Source organism: Talpa occidentalis, unplaced genomic scaffold, assembly GCF_014898055.3.
Source record: "Talpa occidentalis isolate TD23 unplaced genomic scaffold, MPIMG_talOcc4v2.1 talOcc4.5, whole genome shotgun sequence".
In the NCBI taxonomy this organism is placed as follows: Eukaryota; Metazoa; Chordata; class Mammalia; order Eulipotyphla; family Talpidae; genus Talpa; species Talpa occidentalis.
In genome coordinates this window covers 80,860,275-80,879,200 of record NW_023604861.1, presented here as the reverse complement: position 1 = coordinate 80,879,200, position 18,926 = coordinate 80,860,275, and the positions used below count along the sequence as shown (strand labels likewise).

The following is an 18,926-nucleotide window of genomic DNA, read 5'->3' as shown; positions in this document are numbered from 1 at the left end:
GATCTCTGATATGTCTACTCTAACATGTAATTGAGGGGTGTGGAATGTTTAAACTTCCATTGCTGTGACATTTTGCAATTCTGCTAAAATAAAATTTTTAGGATTCAACAAAAGAAATCAATCTAAAATTCATGAAATTTAATTAAACAGAAAAGAAATCAATGTCAATGTCTTGCTTAGGGCTACTGATTTTTGTGGGAAATTATTGAAATTTTACTTTTTCATCAAAATTCTGATATACCAGCAAATCTATCCATTTTAGCCTCTGCCTCATTGTACTTGGTGAGGTTTTGCCATTGACATCCTGCTGTTTCCTCTTCAAAGCTTTCAAACTTTATTAGCTGTCTGAAAACAAAACTTTAGGGGGTTTCCCTTTTATCACCCAAAGTCTTTACAAAAATGTTAGTTTTTCATATGCTTCTGGGAGCCACACTGACATCTTTATCTGGACTGAGCTTTCTTAGCCTGACCACTGTCTGCTGTGTCTCTTTGTGGCTGGTCACCACTGGGCAGTTCTCATAGCCTCTACATCAAGTCTCTTGTTGCCCATAGAAGAACTGAACAAACATCATTCTTTTTCATGTGATTGCTTTAAGCCCGTGGTCACTGAAGGATGAACTAAGCATTGAAGTCATGAGCACAGAAGCTGAAGAAGCAGGAAGCACAGGTGGACAAACAGGAAGTGGAAGGAAGGAAACGGAGAGCAGGGACATGGTGACTGACACCATGACACCCAGGATTCGCTCCCAATTCCCAGTCCCTCTGGCTGGCACCTCTTATAGGATAGGAAATCTTTTTTTTTTTTCCTTACATCATTGGTAATTTTTGGAGAGTATTTGGTTTCTCCCCTCAGGTACAGTCCCCATAGTTATCCCACCACCATAGCACCCGTGATCCATCACCATAGCATGGTCCCTTGTGTTCTTTGCTCCCCTGTTTTTTATGCCTTGCCTCCCTTACCCTGCTCTATGCCTCAGATCTATGGTCAGCTTGCAGGTTTTGTCTTTTTCCTGATCCTTGGTTTGATTTCTCTATATTCTGCACACAAGTTAAAACATCCAATATTTATCTTTTTCTTTCTGACATATTTTACTTAGCATAAGGTGAAAATTTATTTATAATGTTTGGGCTGGGTTTTGTTTTAAAGGAAAATTTTACAATACTCATTATATCCTCTAAATGGAGACTCATGAAACATAAAATAAGGAAACATGTCTTATAATACACTGGCATGGAATACATTTAGAAAAGTAATAGTATGTATTTAATGTGAAATTTACAAAATGGAAGAAAGTATGTACTCAAGAATGAATCATATTTTTTCTCCTTCAACTCTTTACTCTGCTCTTCCCCTTATGTATCAACTCTGAAAAAAAGGCTGACTTTGAATCAGACCTAAGAGAAGTGGGAACTCAGACATAGCACTGCCTATAAAAACATCTGCTCCTTTGAATAAGTGGGGAGATGTTTCCAAATACAAGTAAACATAGCTAATTAATTGGCTTGAATGTTAAATTCCATTGATATATAGCATGAGTTCTGTTTTACCAGGGATGGTATTTTTTGAGGGGATGAATTCCCAGAATGCCATTTCTACTTGCATAATTTTGAGAAAGAGAATCCAGAATGACATTAAAATAGAACTGACCATTCCAATCTTGCAGCACTTTCCCTGCAAGATAAAAAATATTTTAGGAAAAAAAAGACTTTCATGATCTTTCAGAGGAGGCCTGAAGGGGGAAGGCTAAAGGCTCAAGTGACACAGGAAATCTGTGTTCCCAGTGCTGGAGTGTGTGGGTGTGTTCATGTGGGCAACATTGGAGAGGAAAAACAAAAGAAAATGTCTCTAAACCATTGTAGTCAGGAGTTGAATAAGAGAGTTGGAGTCTGTAATATTTATAAAACACATTTGACATCTACAGAATTAGGATTATCAAAAGCAACTTGACACCAAAAATGCAATCGATAAACTAAAACATGGATATTGGTCTTCATGAAAATTAAAATGTTTTCCTCTATGAAGGGCACTAAGAGAATGAAAAACAAGCCACAGATTGGGAGAAAATATTTGTAAATCATCTAACAAAGGAATTATATATATATAAACAATAAGAAAATAAACAGATCAATTTTGACAATGGGCAAAGCTTGAAGTAGACATCTCATTAAGTGAGAAGATGCTAAACATCATCAGTCATTAGGAAAATATAAAGTCACAATGAGAGACTACAACAAACATATTAGTATGACGAAAATAAAATTTGAAAACTAATAGTGTCAAGGTCTGATAAGAATGAGAAGTGACTGAAACCTCTACCCATGGCTGGTGAGAATACAAAATGAGGTACAGCCATTTTGGAAAACAGTTTTGCAGTTCTTACAAAGTTAAACATCCATTTACCTAAGACTGAACAGTTCTACTATTCAAAATTTACCTAAAAGAACTGGGATCTTATGTGTTTACCAAAATCTAAACGAAGGTACTTATAGCAGCTTATTCTAAATCTCCAAAATCTAGGAGCAATCTCAACTTGACCTTTCAACTGGCCAGTGGCTACATCCAAGCAAAGGACAAGAAGGACAAAACTATGGATGCAAGCAATAATGTAGGTGAGTGGCAAATACATTATGCTGAAGAAAAGAAATTAAACTCCAAAGGCTCCAGACTGTCTGACTCCATTTATATGACATTTTGGGAAAAGCAAAACTCTAGGGATGAACAGCAGATGAATGGAGTGGTTGTTCAAGGTCAGGGTAGGCAAAGAAGTGTTGGCTAAAGGAGATGGCAGGAGAGAAGGCTTTCGAGTGATGGAACTATTCCATGTCTCCAGTGTGGTAGCTGTCACGTGACTGTGTATTTGTCTAAACTCATATAACTGCAGTTCAAATGAGTACATTTTACTAGATGCCAATTTCAAAAGTTTTTTCATCTGTTCACATTTGTTGCATGTGTGTTACACAGAACTGTCTGATATTCTCTCTTCCTCCTGAACTTTCAATGTTTTCGAATTAATTCAAGTGCTGAATGAAAAGCAAAAAAGTTACATATACCATCCCTTGAGACTTGGGCAAGGTGAGTGGTATTGGCATCAAAAAACATGGGAATACAGGAAAGACCAACATAGCAAGCTAAGTCTCCCCAGATCATAAGGGGACCAGGACCCCAGAACAGTGGGTGGTGCCCCTTCATTTAGCCTGTCCCTTTTATGGGGGCAGGGAAGGCCATGGCTCTGCTGTCTCCAGCAGAAAATCCACACTTATGTGAAGAAAGTCCATGATCCTCACCCAAATGCCTCATTCAGGTGTTCCCAACAAATAAAGGAATGTAGCCAGTGGGGTTTCCTCCCACAAAAGCCAATCTCTTAATTCCAGCAGTCCTGGATTTTAGCATCAAGATAGTACAGTGTTGATGAGTTAGTAGGATTGGACTCTGCAAAGGAGTTCTCTTGTAGAAAGTAGAATAAAATCCTACTGGGTTTTATTCAGGACACTTAATATCCAATTCTGGTTCTGCTGTAACTTACTGTGTTCTTATTTGTCTTCGTCAATGATTTTTTTTTTTTTGGCTGCAAGAAACAGATGCTGAATAAGCTAATTTAATAAAAAGAGAAAGATGGATGTATGGATGTATATATGTATGCATGGGTGGATATATTTATAGACAGATGATAAATGGATCAGTGGTTCTCAGTTAAGGGAGGTTTTATCCTCCAAGGGACTTCTGGCAATGTCTAGAGACATTTTTATTTGTCACAGCTGGCATATACCATCCCTTGAGATGACATCAAGTGGGTGGAATCGAGAGATTGTCCAGGACAGCTCCCAACAAGAAAGAATTTTCCCCAAAAGGGAAGAGTGTTGAGATTGATAAACCATGATATAAATACAGACACAATATGTGTCTATATGTATATGTATATATATTTAAAATATGCGTTTGTGTGAATATACAATTTTTTAGGAATGACATTTCCAAAAATCCAAGGGAATTTTATAAAGTGGCTCAAGAAGAGTAGAAATCAAGTTGGACTGAGCAGGTCTTGAGTTCTTAGCAGAGTTAAGGGCTTTTCTTCTGGTACCCTGTGATGATTTGCAGAGCTCATTTCCAAATGCAAGTCTTCCTGAATCTCACACTGAGAGAAAATGAGATAGATACAACTCGAGTCAGCTGTCACCCTACTCAGGTTAGCTTTGTCCCCAGGGCATTTCAAAGGTCAAGCATAGCGCCACCCATGGAGATTGGGTTGGAAACCCTCTGAGAGAGGAGTTGGGAAAACAGCCCCAAGAGGCTGATGACATTTATCAGTAAAGTAATAATAGAAGTACCTAGCCTCTAAATCCTACATTAAATAAATAAATGGACCCCACATCACTTGGAAGTGGAAACCACTGTTCTCCCCCTGAAATGGAAGGCATATTTTTTTTCTTTATCTTAAAGAACAGCTTAAAATTTTTATACTGCTACCAAACACATGGAACCTCAGCTTATGTTTCACAATTTGCACAGCTGATTTCATGAACTGCTGTAAGTCATGCTTATTTATGACATTCCCAAATTTTACCCCCCTTAGAGAAGTCAGAACATAGAAGGTAATTCTGTAATCTGTATTTTGTGATATAAGGACCAAATGAAAAGATAGAAATTACAATAAAGCCATGCACCAACACAATAAGTAGGGTCCAAAATTCAATTGCTTACTGCACACAATCACGTTAGTTTGAAGCTAATGAAATGGTTCTCCATGCTTGCCAGCAGGTAGCCCCAGAACTCTGGTTGCACCAGCCACACATCCCAGCTTGGGCTGAGTTTGCTGCCATCTGTGGCCAAGTCAGCTTCAGTTTATGCATCAATAGGATGCAAACAGTGGCTGGCTGGGACCTACTGTTCTGCCACAACATTGTACAGAAAGGAAGAATGACATAAATATATATATATATTATAATAAAAAAGAAGCAATTCTATTATTTTCCCAGTTATAGTCACCCTCCTGCTGGCAAAGGCCAGGAAGACTTGGCCAGAAAAAGACTGAGGACAGAGACTCTATGTAATTCCACCCAGCTTTCTCTTTTACTGCAGGAAAAGAGAAAAAGGATGTAAGTCATTTGGAAAGGAAAAAGGGTATAAGTCATTTACTCATCCCATTATATTTGGGCTAATTATGGGTTACTCACTGAGGGGTTTTTCTATACATGAAAATATTAGGTAGTGACCTTAACCATTGTAAGATTACAGGCCTTTTTGAGAATCTGCATGTGAACATACAATTTTTCAGGCAGTTTTAGGAGGGTTATGGGATTTGTGAGGCCAGTTCATGCACACAAAGGGAAGGACACTGAATGTTGGCATGATGCAGATGTTGGTTGGGTATTCTATGTATAAGCATGAGTTGCTTGGAAATCATTTGGAACAGAAAGGAAAGATGGTGGGACACGAGAAAAGGAAGAGGAGAGAATAATAAGGCCATACCATCTTCCAGAATGTACTAAACGCCCATTTGGTTCTTTAACCACATTCATTCATGTTGCACATCCTCCACTTTCTCTTTTCACCTTTAACATTAGGGCCCTAATTTACACACCTGAGTTATTCCTGGCTCTTCCTATTCCCCTCCCATTTCTATCTTATGTCCTTTATCCTGCAAACCAGCAGTGAGGCTTGAATTGGGAATGAGAAGTCTGGTTAGGATTAGGCCAGCGCCCCTGGATCACTGAGTGAGGTAAGTCCTACACCCTCTCTAACTCTGAATGAGGATGGATGTTCCTTAATCCCTTTGGGGATGTTCCTTAAACCCTTTGGGGATGGAATGGGAGACCATAGAGGTGAAAAACATGGAAAGAAAAGTGGTCTATAATTTGGAGAGCCTATGATGTTCTAAAAATAAGTGCTTCTAGGCTACTCCAATTCATGCTTAGAGCAGGTGAAATACCTGTCTTGACAGCAGGTCCTAAAGTTTGCTGCCTATCTGTTCACTTAGCATTTATCAGTGTTTAATTACGTTGACTGCAGAATGAGAAGCAAGTCCACCACTTTTGAGAACCTGTGGCAAGAAAAGAAATGGTGGTTTCTGTCCCACCCTGTTCTTACCATCCCTAACTCCCTGTTCTTACCACCCCTAACTCCATGTCTCACAATGAGGAACCTCACACACCAATGTGGACACTCCAGCCCAGACACCTAAGCTCTGTTCAGACATTCAGGAGACAGCCATTGAGAGGACCCAGGGAAACACAGCTCTGGCCATCTATGTTGGGCATTTCATAGTCCCAAGGGGTATAGAAGGCAAGCAGGGTACAGGCTCAGGTGGACACATCTCTTCGACCAAATGTCTGGCACTGTGAGTCTGGTTGCACCAGACTTCAAGTGGGGCGAGAAACAGCCAGAGCAAGACCATAAAAGGATCCCCTAAGATACAGGCCTCTGGATGGAGCCCTCTGGCCCGGTGCTAATTCCTGCATAAGGCATTAATAAGGCATTAATTCTGGAGGTGTAGATGTGAGTAGGTAGAAGCATTTGGTGGGAGGAAAATCATATGCATATTTTGCATCATTCAGTTTCACTTGTTTTTCTCTGAAATACAAAAATGAGAGTGATGGCAGACAGAGGTGTTAAAGAGGCGTTAAAGGAGAGAAAACATTTTAGGGAAAAGGAAAGTAAATTTGCTAGGTGGGTGTACTGTTGTGGACTGGTCTGGCTCTGTCAAATGCCCACCTGAGATGGCTGTCAGGAACATCAAGTAATTCCAGGCAGTTCAGGATATTTCCAAGGATATTCAGCTGTTTAGCTACAGGCATCAACAAGGTGAATGGCTGGCTTCAAAGAGGGTTATGGGCTTTCCAGATTGTTCTGACTGTGGGAGATGGGGGCGGAGGATTTAAGGGTATTTGTTTAGTGGTTCTACAATGCCAGAACTAGAAATCTATCATAAGGAGGGTGTAAATGGGATGATTGATACTGAAAAAGTGGTTAAACCAGTAGAATGTCAACTGAGGAGGTGACAGAATTGCTGTAGCAGGTGGGCTGGCACATAGGTTGTGGTGGTCACAGAGTGGGAAGCCTGAAAGTCAGATTTCAGAGATGGTATGATTATAGGGGATGAAACAGTTTTATTAAAACTATGAGCAGCTGACCTGCTAGGCACAAAAAATATTGGAGATAAGGTCATCCAAAGAGAGATATAACCAATAAAAAAACAACAATAATGTATTGCCAGACACAGTGCTAAATTATTTTTACACACATTATTTGATTGTATAAAACAACCCTGTAAACAACCCTGTAAAACTACTGCTCCCATTTTTCAGATGAGGAAACCGAGGCACAGAGTAATTAAGTTTACTCTTTCAAAGTCAAGTTGGTGCTAAACTAGCTGAACTAGCAAACACATACACACACACACACACACACACACACCCCAATCAGATCCAGCTTCTTAGGTAACTCAAGAGTTGTTTTGTTTGTTTTCTTTCAAGAAACATTTTTCACCTGGAGCCTCAATTTTTGTCAGTGAAGACACAAAGGTGACTAAATTATCAGTCTCTGTCATTATAATTCTGGGCATTTTATCCTACAGAAGGTTAAGATATGAAGATAACTGTGTTCATTGGCGTTTGGTCAAGTCCAGGGCTTTCTGAGGGAAATAGGAAATTGACCTAATTTAGGTGTAGAATTGCAACTACACTGGCTGAAGGCGCCCTCTCCTGGTGCCTAATCAGAATAGCAATCTGGGATTGAAAAAGATATGTGGTTTTTTGAGAAGAAACTATAGACTTGAATGAAGCAAAAATCTTATCCCTTGTATATATTTAGGGGCTATGACTTCAAGTGAGGTGAGGAAAACTTTAGTTACAAAATAAGTCCCTTTACAGCTTTTTAAATGTCACAAAATGGCAGTTACATCACTTACAGAACTTCTGTAGTGAGAGCCCTACTTATCTCTCAGTACCTAGCTTTTCAATGAGACTGCAAGCAACTTGAGATCAAGATCTTGATTTTTTTTTAATCTTCTTACATCCTAAGCCTAGTACAGTCATAGCAGGTGTTCAATAAATATGTCAACCAGAATAGAAGAAAAATAAGCAAAGTGTTAAGATTTCACATAAGAAGGGGAAACTAGTCCTGTTTGGGCAATTCAGGGGGGTGTTCAGCTGGTGGCCATGGTGATACGGAGGGAGGAGTGGAGTTGGAAAAAAATTCAGAAAGTAGAATGAAACACTTTGGGACCAGATATATATTTCACAAGGGCAGGATTTTTGGTGATGTGATTCTGGAAAGGAGTACTCGGCCATATGACCAACAGGTGTGGCTCATGATCTTTCCAGAGGAAGTAAGTGCAAAATAAAAAAGTTCACAACAACTAATGGAGGAAGATAGCTTGGCAGAGTCGGGCAGGTGGAAGAAAGCATATGGAATAATTTCTAACTGTGGATACTAGAAAAAAAAAAGAACAACAATTTTGTGCTTAAAGAGGTTTCCCATAATTTCACTCTTAAACTAAACCATATGACCTTACTGGAAATGCAATTTAAGAAGTGTACAAGGCACCCCTCAGAATGATGGTCTTATTTTCTTAAAATACCTTATTTTCTCAGACACAAAGCACAAGGACCAGAGTGACTTTCCTGGTTTTATACTGATAGTCTCATATCCCAGGAATCTCCAAGCCCCATCTATTCTGGACAGAGGTCACCCTAGCTGAGCAGAGAACTCAAAATGACTTCAAGTGAGACTGGTGCCAAAATGTAGAGAAAACAGGTTGATCTCAGGATCACTGACAAAGAAGCTGGCTGATATGGACTGGGGTTGACAACTATGTTCTGTGCTTTTATCGTCTTAACTTTGAGTTGTGTACAGTGAGAAAATGGGTTTATGGCTCCTAATTGACCAGGCACATAAAGCAAAATGCAGGACAGTTAGAGGGGAATTATGCACTTACAAGAATCTTGGTGCAACAGAATGAGAGCAAGGAAGATGGAAGCCTCGTCTAGAGAGTCCTGCTGTCTCTTCACATTTGTATCTAATAAGAATGATCTGAAAATGAATAGTAGGTCATGTACAGGATGCTTACAGTAAACTGAAAGCGAGTCTGTTGCTGCTGTAACCCACACGTAAGTGATTACAGGCATTCAACATTGGCCCCAGTGAGACCCAAACAAACAACTTTCAACCTCACTTCAGTGGCCAGAGGTCCACGTGACAGTGGGAGATGTTAGTGGCTGCAGAGGAAGTAGCTCCTGAGTAACAAGGGAGGGTCTTCCAGGGAGTGCACCACTCAGTCACTCATTTCCAGTGCAAAGCAAGAGAAGTTTGAGAAACTTCTCCTCACAGCACATGGAGACACTGACATTTCAACAAGAGACTTTCTACAGGATCCTCGTTACCCTTATTGGATTATCACAACTTGAGTACTTCACTGAGTTAGGAAAGAAATGCAACAAATGGGCAAAACAAGAAGAAAAGGAAAAAAGAAAACCTACATGTCTATGCAAGCATAATTGATAAAATTAAGGGTTACTCATTGAGAGTTTAGAGGTCTTAAGAATAAGAACCTAGACATGGTTTGTGAAATACAGACCAGTTGTTGTGGACAAGGATTGACACTGGGTAGGAAAGTGGGTCAGCAGATACTGTAAAGAACATATGTCTAAAGAAAAGAAAGAAGAGCTAAACTTGAACAAAACAACCAAACCCTGAGCACTGCCAGTTATGAGTTTCACCAATGACTTGGTTGGAAAGTGTTGATATCAGACCTGCTTTGTAATTATGTCCATGATGATGATGAGAACTAATGTTTGTGAAGCACATTAACAGTGTGTGCTATAGTGCTAAGGATTTTACAAAGACCAGCTCTTTTACTCCTCCCAGGAACCCCATGGGTTAACCTATGATTATGCCCATTTTACAGGTGAAGAAACTGAGGACCAGGGAGACATAGCCCATAATTAGTGATAGTGGGATTCAAATTTAAGCAATCTGACTCCAAAGATAGCTTTCTAACAACCATACTGTTCATAGTTGGCTCATTTTATGGCAGCTAGTTCAAACTTTGTCAGAATAATCTTTTCATAAGTGTTATGTATTAATTTTAAAATATTAAAAACTATTCTACATCACCGTCAGACACTTCATACTATAGCACTTCCTCTTTCAGTTTGAAACTCCCAGACTAACAAGGAAGCATGCAAATGGCCAGGACTCTAGCTGGGGAGAATCACCAGCCTTATTTGGAACTAAGATCAGTGTATGCACATTTTGGTGGGGGAGGGTGGATAGTGTAAGTTTTAAGTAGGAAGCAGTGGATGTCACCTCTGTCTGTGAGATGTTCATCACCATCCTGATGAACATGAACATCTCACAGCTTATGGAGACTTTGTGCTGGCACCTGCAGTGAACTGCCCCCTTTTTTTTGAAAGAGAAAAATATGGGTGAGAGGGTGCTATCAGCATAAAAAACACAACATTGAGAATGTTCCTTGAAAAGGACCTATTATATGAAGGAAACAAATAAATGTTTTATGAATAAGTGAATGAAATAAATATGACCAGCCTCTATGTACTGAAGTTACATCATCTTATGTAACTCCAGGAGAAACATGTGCTTGGTCATAGAATTGTGTTTTCATTTATAAGCTTAAAAGGACATTTTTAGAAAGATTGTAATGCTCAGTTACTCCTACTAAGTATGACATCTACCCATCGTTTATCTGAGGAGTTGTTTAGTAATATATTACAGATTCTAGCACTCTCTTCTTAAAAGAAAGGAATTAAAGGGGTTTTATATTGAAATAGAAAACTCACTTGCAGTGAACACATGCATTTTTTCAAAGACAAAAGAAATCATAGTGTGCTCATAGGATGAGTGCCATTGCTGTGATTGATCTACAATTCAACTCTGAGCACCCTGGCAGCCAAAACAAAGAGAAACCCAGTATGCTACGTCACCAGAAACGAGAAAGCATGCCAGTCCCTCAAAGGAGACAGGTTTTCTGAGCACTGAATTCTCTACTAATTTTTTTATTCATAGAGAGTTACACACAGGACTCACTGGCATTGTCTATTCCTTGTTCTTATTTTACAACCCAATCAGAAGCAGATATTATTAAATCATTGCTTGCTGGAACAAAGCATAACAACAAAGTACAATTCAGTGAGCCCATTCTATGGGGGGACTAAAATAATGCAGTCTGAGTACAATTGCTGGTTTGATCTGAAGTTAGAAATGAAATTATCTATATAAAAAAGGAAACAGGTATTTTACTGAGCACATGCATATACATACTATGTGAATGAAATATTTTCTTCCTCTTAATATATGAGTTGTTAGTCTTATCCTTAAACAACTTGCCCTGTGATCCACTGTGAATTAGCAGAAGGGGCCCAAGTTGGTGCATCATTTTCAGTCCCACATCCTTCTGCCTTCCTACATTCCCATCAAGAAAAGTCAACGGGCAATTCATCTCATAGACAATCTTCTCCCAATGCCACTTTTTACTGTTTATTCTCCCCAAGAAGGGCCTAGAGCACTGATGTTGCACATTACTGATTAAGAACAGATTTCTTTGCTTCAAGACTGAGTGACTGGCATGCAGGATTGACCCATTTCACCCACATTCAGGGGCCTTCATTGAGCTCAAGAGCTAAAACCTCTCCTGTTTAGATGGTTTGGTAAAGGTTTATTATACTCTTGTTTCAGTGAATGACAGACTTTAGGACTCCTGGAGGACAAGATGTCCAAGCTGTGACTAAAGCACGAAATACAAGAACCCTGACTAGAGAGGGCTCCAGGCAGATAAGAAAAAGAAGTGAACAGAGGAAGATGTGGCAGAGGTCTAGAGTGTGTATGTGTGTGTGTGTGTGGTGTGTGTGTGAGCGTGTGTGTGTGTGTGTGTGTGCACATGTCTTTACTTCTGGAAGCAGGAGCCCAGTGGGCTAATGAGCAGGACCAGGTCATAAGAACTTTCACTTTAATCCCTTCACCAGAAGAATTATACAAAACGGTAAAACTATTTTCTTTTCCAAGCAAACACAGATGATGTATAGGAAAACCACGTGAGAAGGATGGTAAACCAAGGACTCACTTAGGACACGTACATCTCTATCTTAAAGAAAAGGAGTGGGGTGATGGGGACAGAGGGGCCGCAACCAGAATTCCCATCTGTGGGCGCCTGCTATGGCTCCCACAGTCCTTGTCCTCCAGGACTCATCTATAGGTGTTTGGAGTCGTGTCCTTGTCTGAACCCCACCCGATGCAAGGCCCGCAGGGGCAGGAAGCAGAACTGTCTTTGTACTTGGCTGCCAGACCGATGGGCATAATTTCTTCCTAAAAATGATTTTTGGTTTTTTAGAAAGTTTTTAAGGGAAAATTTAGCTTTGAGTTAAAAAAAAAAAAAGGTGATCCGTAAAGCGTAAGACAAGAAATGTAAATTACCATCTCTCTTTGTAACTTTCACATCATATTTGCTATCTAAGGATGCTACAAAATTGACACACCAGGGCCTCCCCTGGTGGTACAATGGTTGAGCACTGGGCTGCGAAGCTGCCTGCAGCCTCTGCAGCGCTGGTTCTATCCCCGGCCTCTGGGCGAGGGTCCCACATGGCGCACAGACTTCTCCTGCCCCCTGCTGCTCCCCTCAGCAGTGTGTTTCTTCATCAGTCTGCCTGTTCTGTTCCCCGCTCTGGCTCTGGTGAATTCTCTCACCCTCCCAAGCTTCTGACTGTACCCAGTGCTTGTATCAATAAATAAATAAATCTTTAAAAAAAAAATTGACACACCATCCCCAGACGAAATCCCTCTGGGTGGCCTATGCTGCAGCAAGGCCCTCCCCATGGTACCCCTGGCTCTCCACATGTGCTATTTAGTCTCAATCGCTGTGGCCACTGCCGGAGGTTTGCTGCGATTCTTCACACTCTCCCTATTTGTGTGTACAGCCAGCAACCATAGGGCTGCCTCACAAGAGGTTACACTTCTTTCCTCTCAAGCTATCTTGTGTCTGACACATCATCACAGCTTATTCTTCTCAGTCAGTCCCAAGATCTTTCCAACACCCCCATAATGGATTTTCCTCATTTGAAAGACCATGCTCATCTCTGAAGGGGACAGGCAGAGTCCCCACAGTGTTCTCCCACTGGGTGCTCAGTTATGAGCTATGATGAGTGCGACAGAGACCCAGCCCCACCCCAATAGGATGGTATTTTTGCCTATGTAGACTACACCAGAGGCATCTTTCTCTAGATGTGTTTTCAGAGATTCATGCACTGAGAGCCACTGAGTTCACCATCTCTGCCAATCCAAACGCCCTTGGCCCCCAATCTGGTGCAAAGTCCAGAATGAGTAAGGTAAAAACATGGGTTTGTACTCACTCATGCACGCCTACATATAAGGCAATGACAATATAGAGACTGATTTTCTCTCACAAGGTATAAAGACAGGTCTGAGCCCTGGGAAGACACCTCCTGGTGTCAGTATTCACTGTCTGAGGAAGGCCCGTCTCTGCCTCCGCCTGCAGGCATATGGAAATTTATCCATCAAGGACCCAGCACCAAGGCTTCCCCACAGCAAATAGAAGATAGTGGGACCAGAGGCACCAGACTGGTGCCTCTAGCACCATTGTAAACTTGGCAGTGAATGGTAGAAAAGTGTTCACCAAAGTTGAATTCCAAACAAGAAGATCAACTCACCTCAACTTCATGGTCTCCAGATTCCCAGCCCAGGGAACCAACAATTAGTGTTCAGGGAAGAAATATGCTCGTGCATGTTGTTCTGATCACTGTGGGACCATGTAGCTCTTCCCAAAGAGCCCTATACCCTGGGATGAGAGGTTCATAAAATCTACAGATGACCATTGTGGGAACTTGTTGGTACATCTACAATCAGGTGAGGACTTTGTGGCTCGCCACTGAGCCCAAAGAGCATCAACTGCCTGTACAACCTCGCCTACAGGCCTGGCCACTGTTTCATGTATCATTTGGAATTTTAGTTTTGGGTATTTTTCATAACACAGTTAATACTTGTTTATTGTAAAAAAAAAAATCTGGAAATATTTGTGAAAAATAATACATATATGCATTACTCTGATTTTCTAAAGGAAGAACTATACTCTGTAGCAGACAATGATTTATTGAATGGAAAAACATCTAGTGGGAAAAACAACCTCCACTGTTGTTGTTATTCACTTTACAGGTTGGGAGACTAGAATAATTAATTTTTGTTTCTGTATAAATTTTTTTGGAATTAAATTTCAGAGGGAAGAACAATTATAAATAACTACCCCTCCATAGTCACTTTCATTATGTATCTAAGTCATATGCTCTCTAAGGCCTGTTCCCCCTATTTTGGTTCGGGGGAACTTGAGAAAAAAGGAAGATGTGTCTCCAACTAGATACAATATGGGAAGTCCTGAAATTCACCCAATAATCTTCCAACTAAATACTCTCAAACCACAGGGCAGAGAGGGCTTTCCCTGGGTGGTCAAGGCCCTCTCCGTCCTACATACAAGGCATCGGGGGTGCCAGGCCTGGCACAGCATTCAAAATAGGACATTACCCTTGGAGATGACACTCTGGGGCATATAACTCAGTTAGAAAGACAGTGACTCAAAGAAGGAAAAGATTCAAATAGCAGTGCATGAAGATCATGGAAGGCTGTCATGGCTGCTTGACTAAATTGATAAACGATCAAAGGAAGAAAGGTCTGCTTTTGGCTCCCACCTCAAGTCAAGTCTGCTTCTAACCCCTGATCCCCTTCAGGATCAATAACTAGGTTAGATGAAGATCTGCCTGGTGATGTTCTCCCACCACAATCGGACCTGACATGGGGTGGTCTCTGGTCACTGCCATCCAACTGAGCCCTCCCCAGCTCTCTGAGATGGAAGCACAGGGGAGGGCTCCTCCCCGCACCTCAAAGACTTTCACTTTCACTCCAGCCCTAGCTGAGAGCTCCCAAGATTTAAGGTTCACCAAAAAGATATGGGACCCCCTCCTGAGCTATTTTCCAGTGTCTTTCTTGCTATTTTCCAAGAAAGTGTTCAACCTGGTGTCCTCCCTATGCTACTGTCCCCTCCACTCTACCCCAGAATTACATCTTCATAAGACCCTCTGAAAAATTCACCTCAACAGTGAACTGTGAGGTAATATTCAGGTTTCAGTCCCAAATGACCTTATCATCATACCCTATTGGTGATTATCTACTCCAGTGGTTCTCAACCAGGGAAGATGTTACCCTTCCCCTCAGGCACACCTGGCAGTGTCTGGAGATATCTCTGGTTGTCACACTGATCATAGTACAGGGCACTACCATTGTCTAGCTGGTGGAGGCCAAGGATACTGCCAATAGTCGATAAGGCTCAGGACAGCTCTCATCACTAAGAATTATCTAGCACAAAATACCAATAGGTTGAGAACCTGATTTACTCCTCATTAGTCAAGGCTGGAGTACCACAAGTCACTGACTTCCCTGTTGTGACTCTCAGTTCCACACAGCCTCAAAAGAGGTGAGTTTTTGGCTATGTTAAGTCAGTTCCCACAATCTCACCTAAGCACAGGATGCCAGAGAAGGGGCCAGAGGTCCTGAGGGTGAGTCAGTAACTCTTTCCCCGCAGAAGACTCAGCTTGTGACCTTAATTTTCATCAACATAACATCCATGAAATGTATTCTGGCTGTAGTTCAATATCTCAGAGTGACAAATTTGTAAATGGCAGGAAGCCTGACAAGGGTTCATTAATATTTCATTAGGTAATTATTTTTTCATTAAATAATACTGCACCATATCACCTGCTTGTAGTCAATCATTTATTCTGTCAACAGATGTTTATTGTGGCCCACTAAAACCAAACACCATACTCTGTGCTAGATGAATGGTAACTCTCTGGCTTCCTAACTTTGTCCACAGTCTGTACAATGGGACTTCCTCAGCAGGTGGAATAGAGGGCCAGGTGCCGTGGAATGGCAGATTCTTGGGCCTCCCTTCAGAGACCTGATTTCACAAGTTAGGATGCTACCCAGGAATCTACATTTTGGGCAAGCATCTGAGATAACTCTGATACAGGTATCCATGAGATCACGATTTAAGAAATATTTGAAGAAATCCTGAAATCCACCCAGTATAATCCCCAGTCTAAGTATAGGCAGACTTGAGCTTTAATGTGGCAATTTCCTTTATTTCTGGAAATATTATTTAATCATTAAGTGTCTCAAGTTTCCAACTTTTAAACAGGATCTGTTGAAACACAGCTGATGAGAGGGTAGAATGAACCATGAAAATAGAAGCAGAACACTTTCAAAGGAACAGGCCATAGGAGTTTCACTTTCCAACCTGTGTCTTCATGACATATAATAGAATGAACATTAGCCAAGCACATTGGTATAAATCTCAGAAAAATCTCTTGCTTATAGGAAGTATGCACACTCCCTGTCCTCTGAAACTACCTCAACATGCAAGGATTCTTGGCTTGCTTAGGGACTACTAACTAATCCTCTCTGGTTACCAAGACAAATGGCTTCTCTGATTCTTCTCGGTTTTCTTTCAAATATTTTCTCAGACCTACATCATTACCACTCCATTATTTGTAATGAACCACTTATTTTAGTAGCACATTAAACACCATTAGAAACCCAGTTTAAACCTTGTTTCAAGCAAAACTTTTCCAAGCCATTAGAAACACCTGAGCACTTATCTATGTCCACCATCAAGAACACAATCTCACTATATGTATAGATGTATAAAACATGGGGAATCTCTTTCAGCACAATTGCCTTAAATTACTGTGATCAATTTAATAATAGAAGAAACCCATAAAAAAGAAATGCATGATGACAATTACATAACAGATTGCAACCAGTGTACCAATACCATCTTTAAAGAGAGGAGATGAGGAGATAGGGATTAAAGGTCAGACTGTTTCAGAAAACATGCCAATGTCTGGAAGATAAGCTAAAATGCATCTCTCATTTTCAATCCCCCATCTAAGAATTCCCTTCATTTTGTCCCTTTAGCTAAAACTGACATTATACCTTTAAATGTCTCCATATTCCTCTTTTGTCCTCATTGTCTACTCTTTGTCCCCCACCTGAGTCCCCTGAGTCCACAGAGACTGGGGCCCGGGGCCTGGGGGCCCCATGTGCACACAAAACAAAATGCCTTGAGTTACTCACAATTTAAACATTTTAAAAGACTCAACTCTGTGCTCTTATCAAAACCCACTCAAAATACACATGAGTTTTCAAACAGCAGAGAAACAATCCTTCCATGATAAAGAGAGAAAAACTCACAATTTTGTGTGTGATTGGTAGCCTTTGCCCATCTGAAGTACCCCAGATCCCACATACCGGGGAACTCCATTCTGCTCTGACCTCCATATGAAAGAGAACCCCCTCCCAGGATTGGGGGACATTTTACCAATATATTAATTTGAATACAAAATTTTCCCCAACCTCAGATTTGCTGAGAAACCCATTTTTAAGTAGACCATGCTCCCTGCAGGTCAACATGCAAATGGGGGGCACTCAAGTGTAAGAAACACTCAGGCAAAAGAAAAAGAAATTGACCTTACCTATTTTCCCAGCCTCCATCTTCAGGTTGAAATCCCAGTTTCTTGGCAACCTCAGGGACATTTTTCTTCTGGTTCGGGTGAGTAGCTGCTGAAATGGTGAGTCTGTCACAATCGGTGCCCTTCTGGCCTTTTCGACCTTTCCCTCTTGCTTCTGTGTGTGTATTTCCCCCTTTATGATTGCTTCACGGCCAATCTTGGGTTTGAGGTTGATTTGCCAACGTGTCTCCTTTCTCTCAGATGAAAGGTCCATCCAAATATCATTTGGGGATGGCACCCTAAACTCTCCCCCCAACACTCTATCCACGCCCCACTTAGTCCGGTGCCTTGTGAATGTGCACCCCACTTTTCTTGCTTTCAGTTTTACCAAAAATATCCCAGAAAGACTTCGCTCTGTGTCATGGAAAGCAAAACTCCTGTTCGAAAGAATCTCAGGCCTCACTGAGGTGAGGTTGTAATAAACAACTGCTGCCTTTGGCTTTTTTTTTCTTTAAACTGTCTGCTTCCTTGAGTTTCAGGAAGTGGGTGGCAGTTCAGTGTAGATGATGCATTATGAGCACTCTTTCTTGGGTAAATGTTTTTTGGAGGTGCTTGTATAAGTAGGGGTTCTTCTGTAATATAACACTTTAGCTTTGATTAAAAAAAAAAAAAAACTTCAAGACTCCTACCAAAACCTTTAAGCCTTCCTCACCAAATAGATGAAGCATCTGAAAATGGTAAGACAATCAACATTCCCCCAAAGCTACGTGCTTTTAATTTCTCCTTGCTGTAAGGACCACACAGCAATTCTCCATTTGCTCTGGATAAAGTTTCCAAGTGACCTCAGGCTGATGTAGGAAAAGTTCTGATACATTTAACTAATAAGTTAGGTTTAGCTGGGTAGGTAAACCTGGTATAATGTTTTTTTGGCATTGTGGTATAATGGTTTTTTGGCATTGTGTTCCAGGTGTGGGGCTTTTGGAATCATAACAACATAATTCAAGGATCAGTCTTCTCACTTCCTAGCTCTGCAGCTTTTAACCAGCAGCTGAATCTCTATGGGGCACTAGGACCTCTTCAAATGGGTTGATAATAACCATGACTGCATGAGTTTGTGAAGAATCTAATCATGCACTTGACATGCTGTATTTCCACAACACATTAATTCAATCCTTATCCTGTTTAACCGAGTTGCATGTCAGGCTAGCATATGTTTTACTGGGTCAGTATTTGGTCCCTGAAAGGCAAACTGTCTCTGTGTAAATCCTGACTCTACCACTTTCTTGCTGTATGAGTTTGGACACGTTTCTTAACCACTTTGTGCTTCAAAGTCCTCATCTATAACTGGGGCAACTTCATAGGATTACTTCATAACACTCTCGTCAGGTGTTACTTGCTGGTAGGTA

The 18,926-nt window shown here is 40.9% G+C and overlaps 1 protein-coding gene across 1 annotated transcript in view; it reads right to left on the bottom strand.

Moving 5' to 3' along the window:
* The window catches only part of ARHGAP25 (Rho GTPase activating protein 25), a 75,763-nt gene extending 57,755 nt beyond the window's left edge, over positions 1-18,008 (bottom strand). The window contains exon 1 of the mRNA XM_054701685.1: positions 17,545-18,008. Within this exon, the coding sequence (XP_054557660.1) occupies positions 17,545-17,794 (250 nt within the window). The 5' untranslated portion in view covers positions 17,795-18,008. The remainder of the gene's footprint in view (positions 1-17,544) is intronic.
* Between the last annotated feature and the right edge of the window lie 918 nt (positions 18,009-18,926).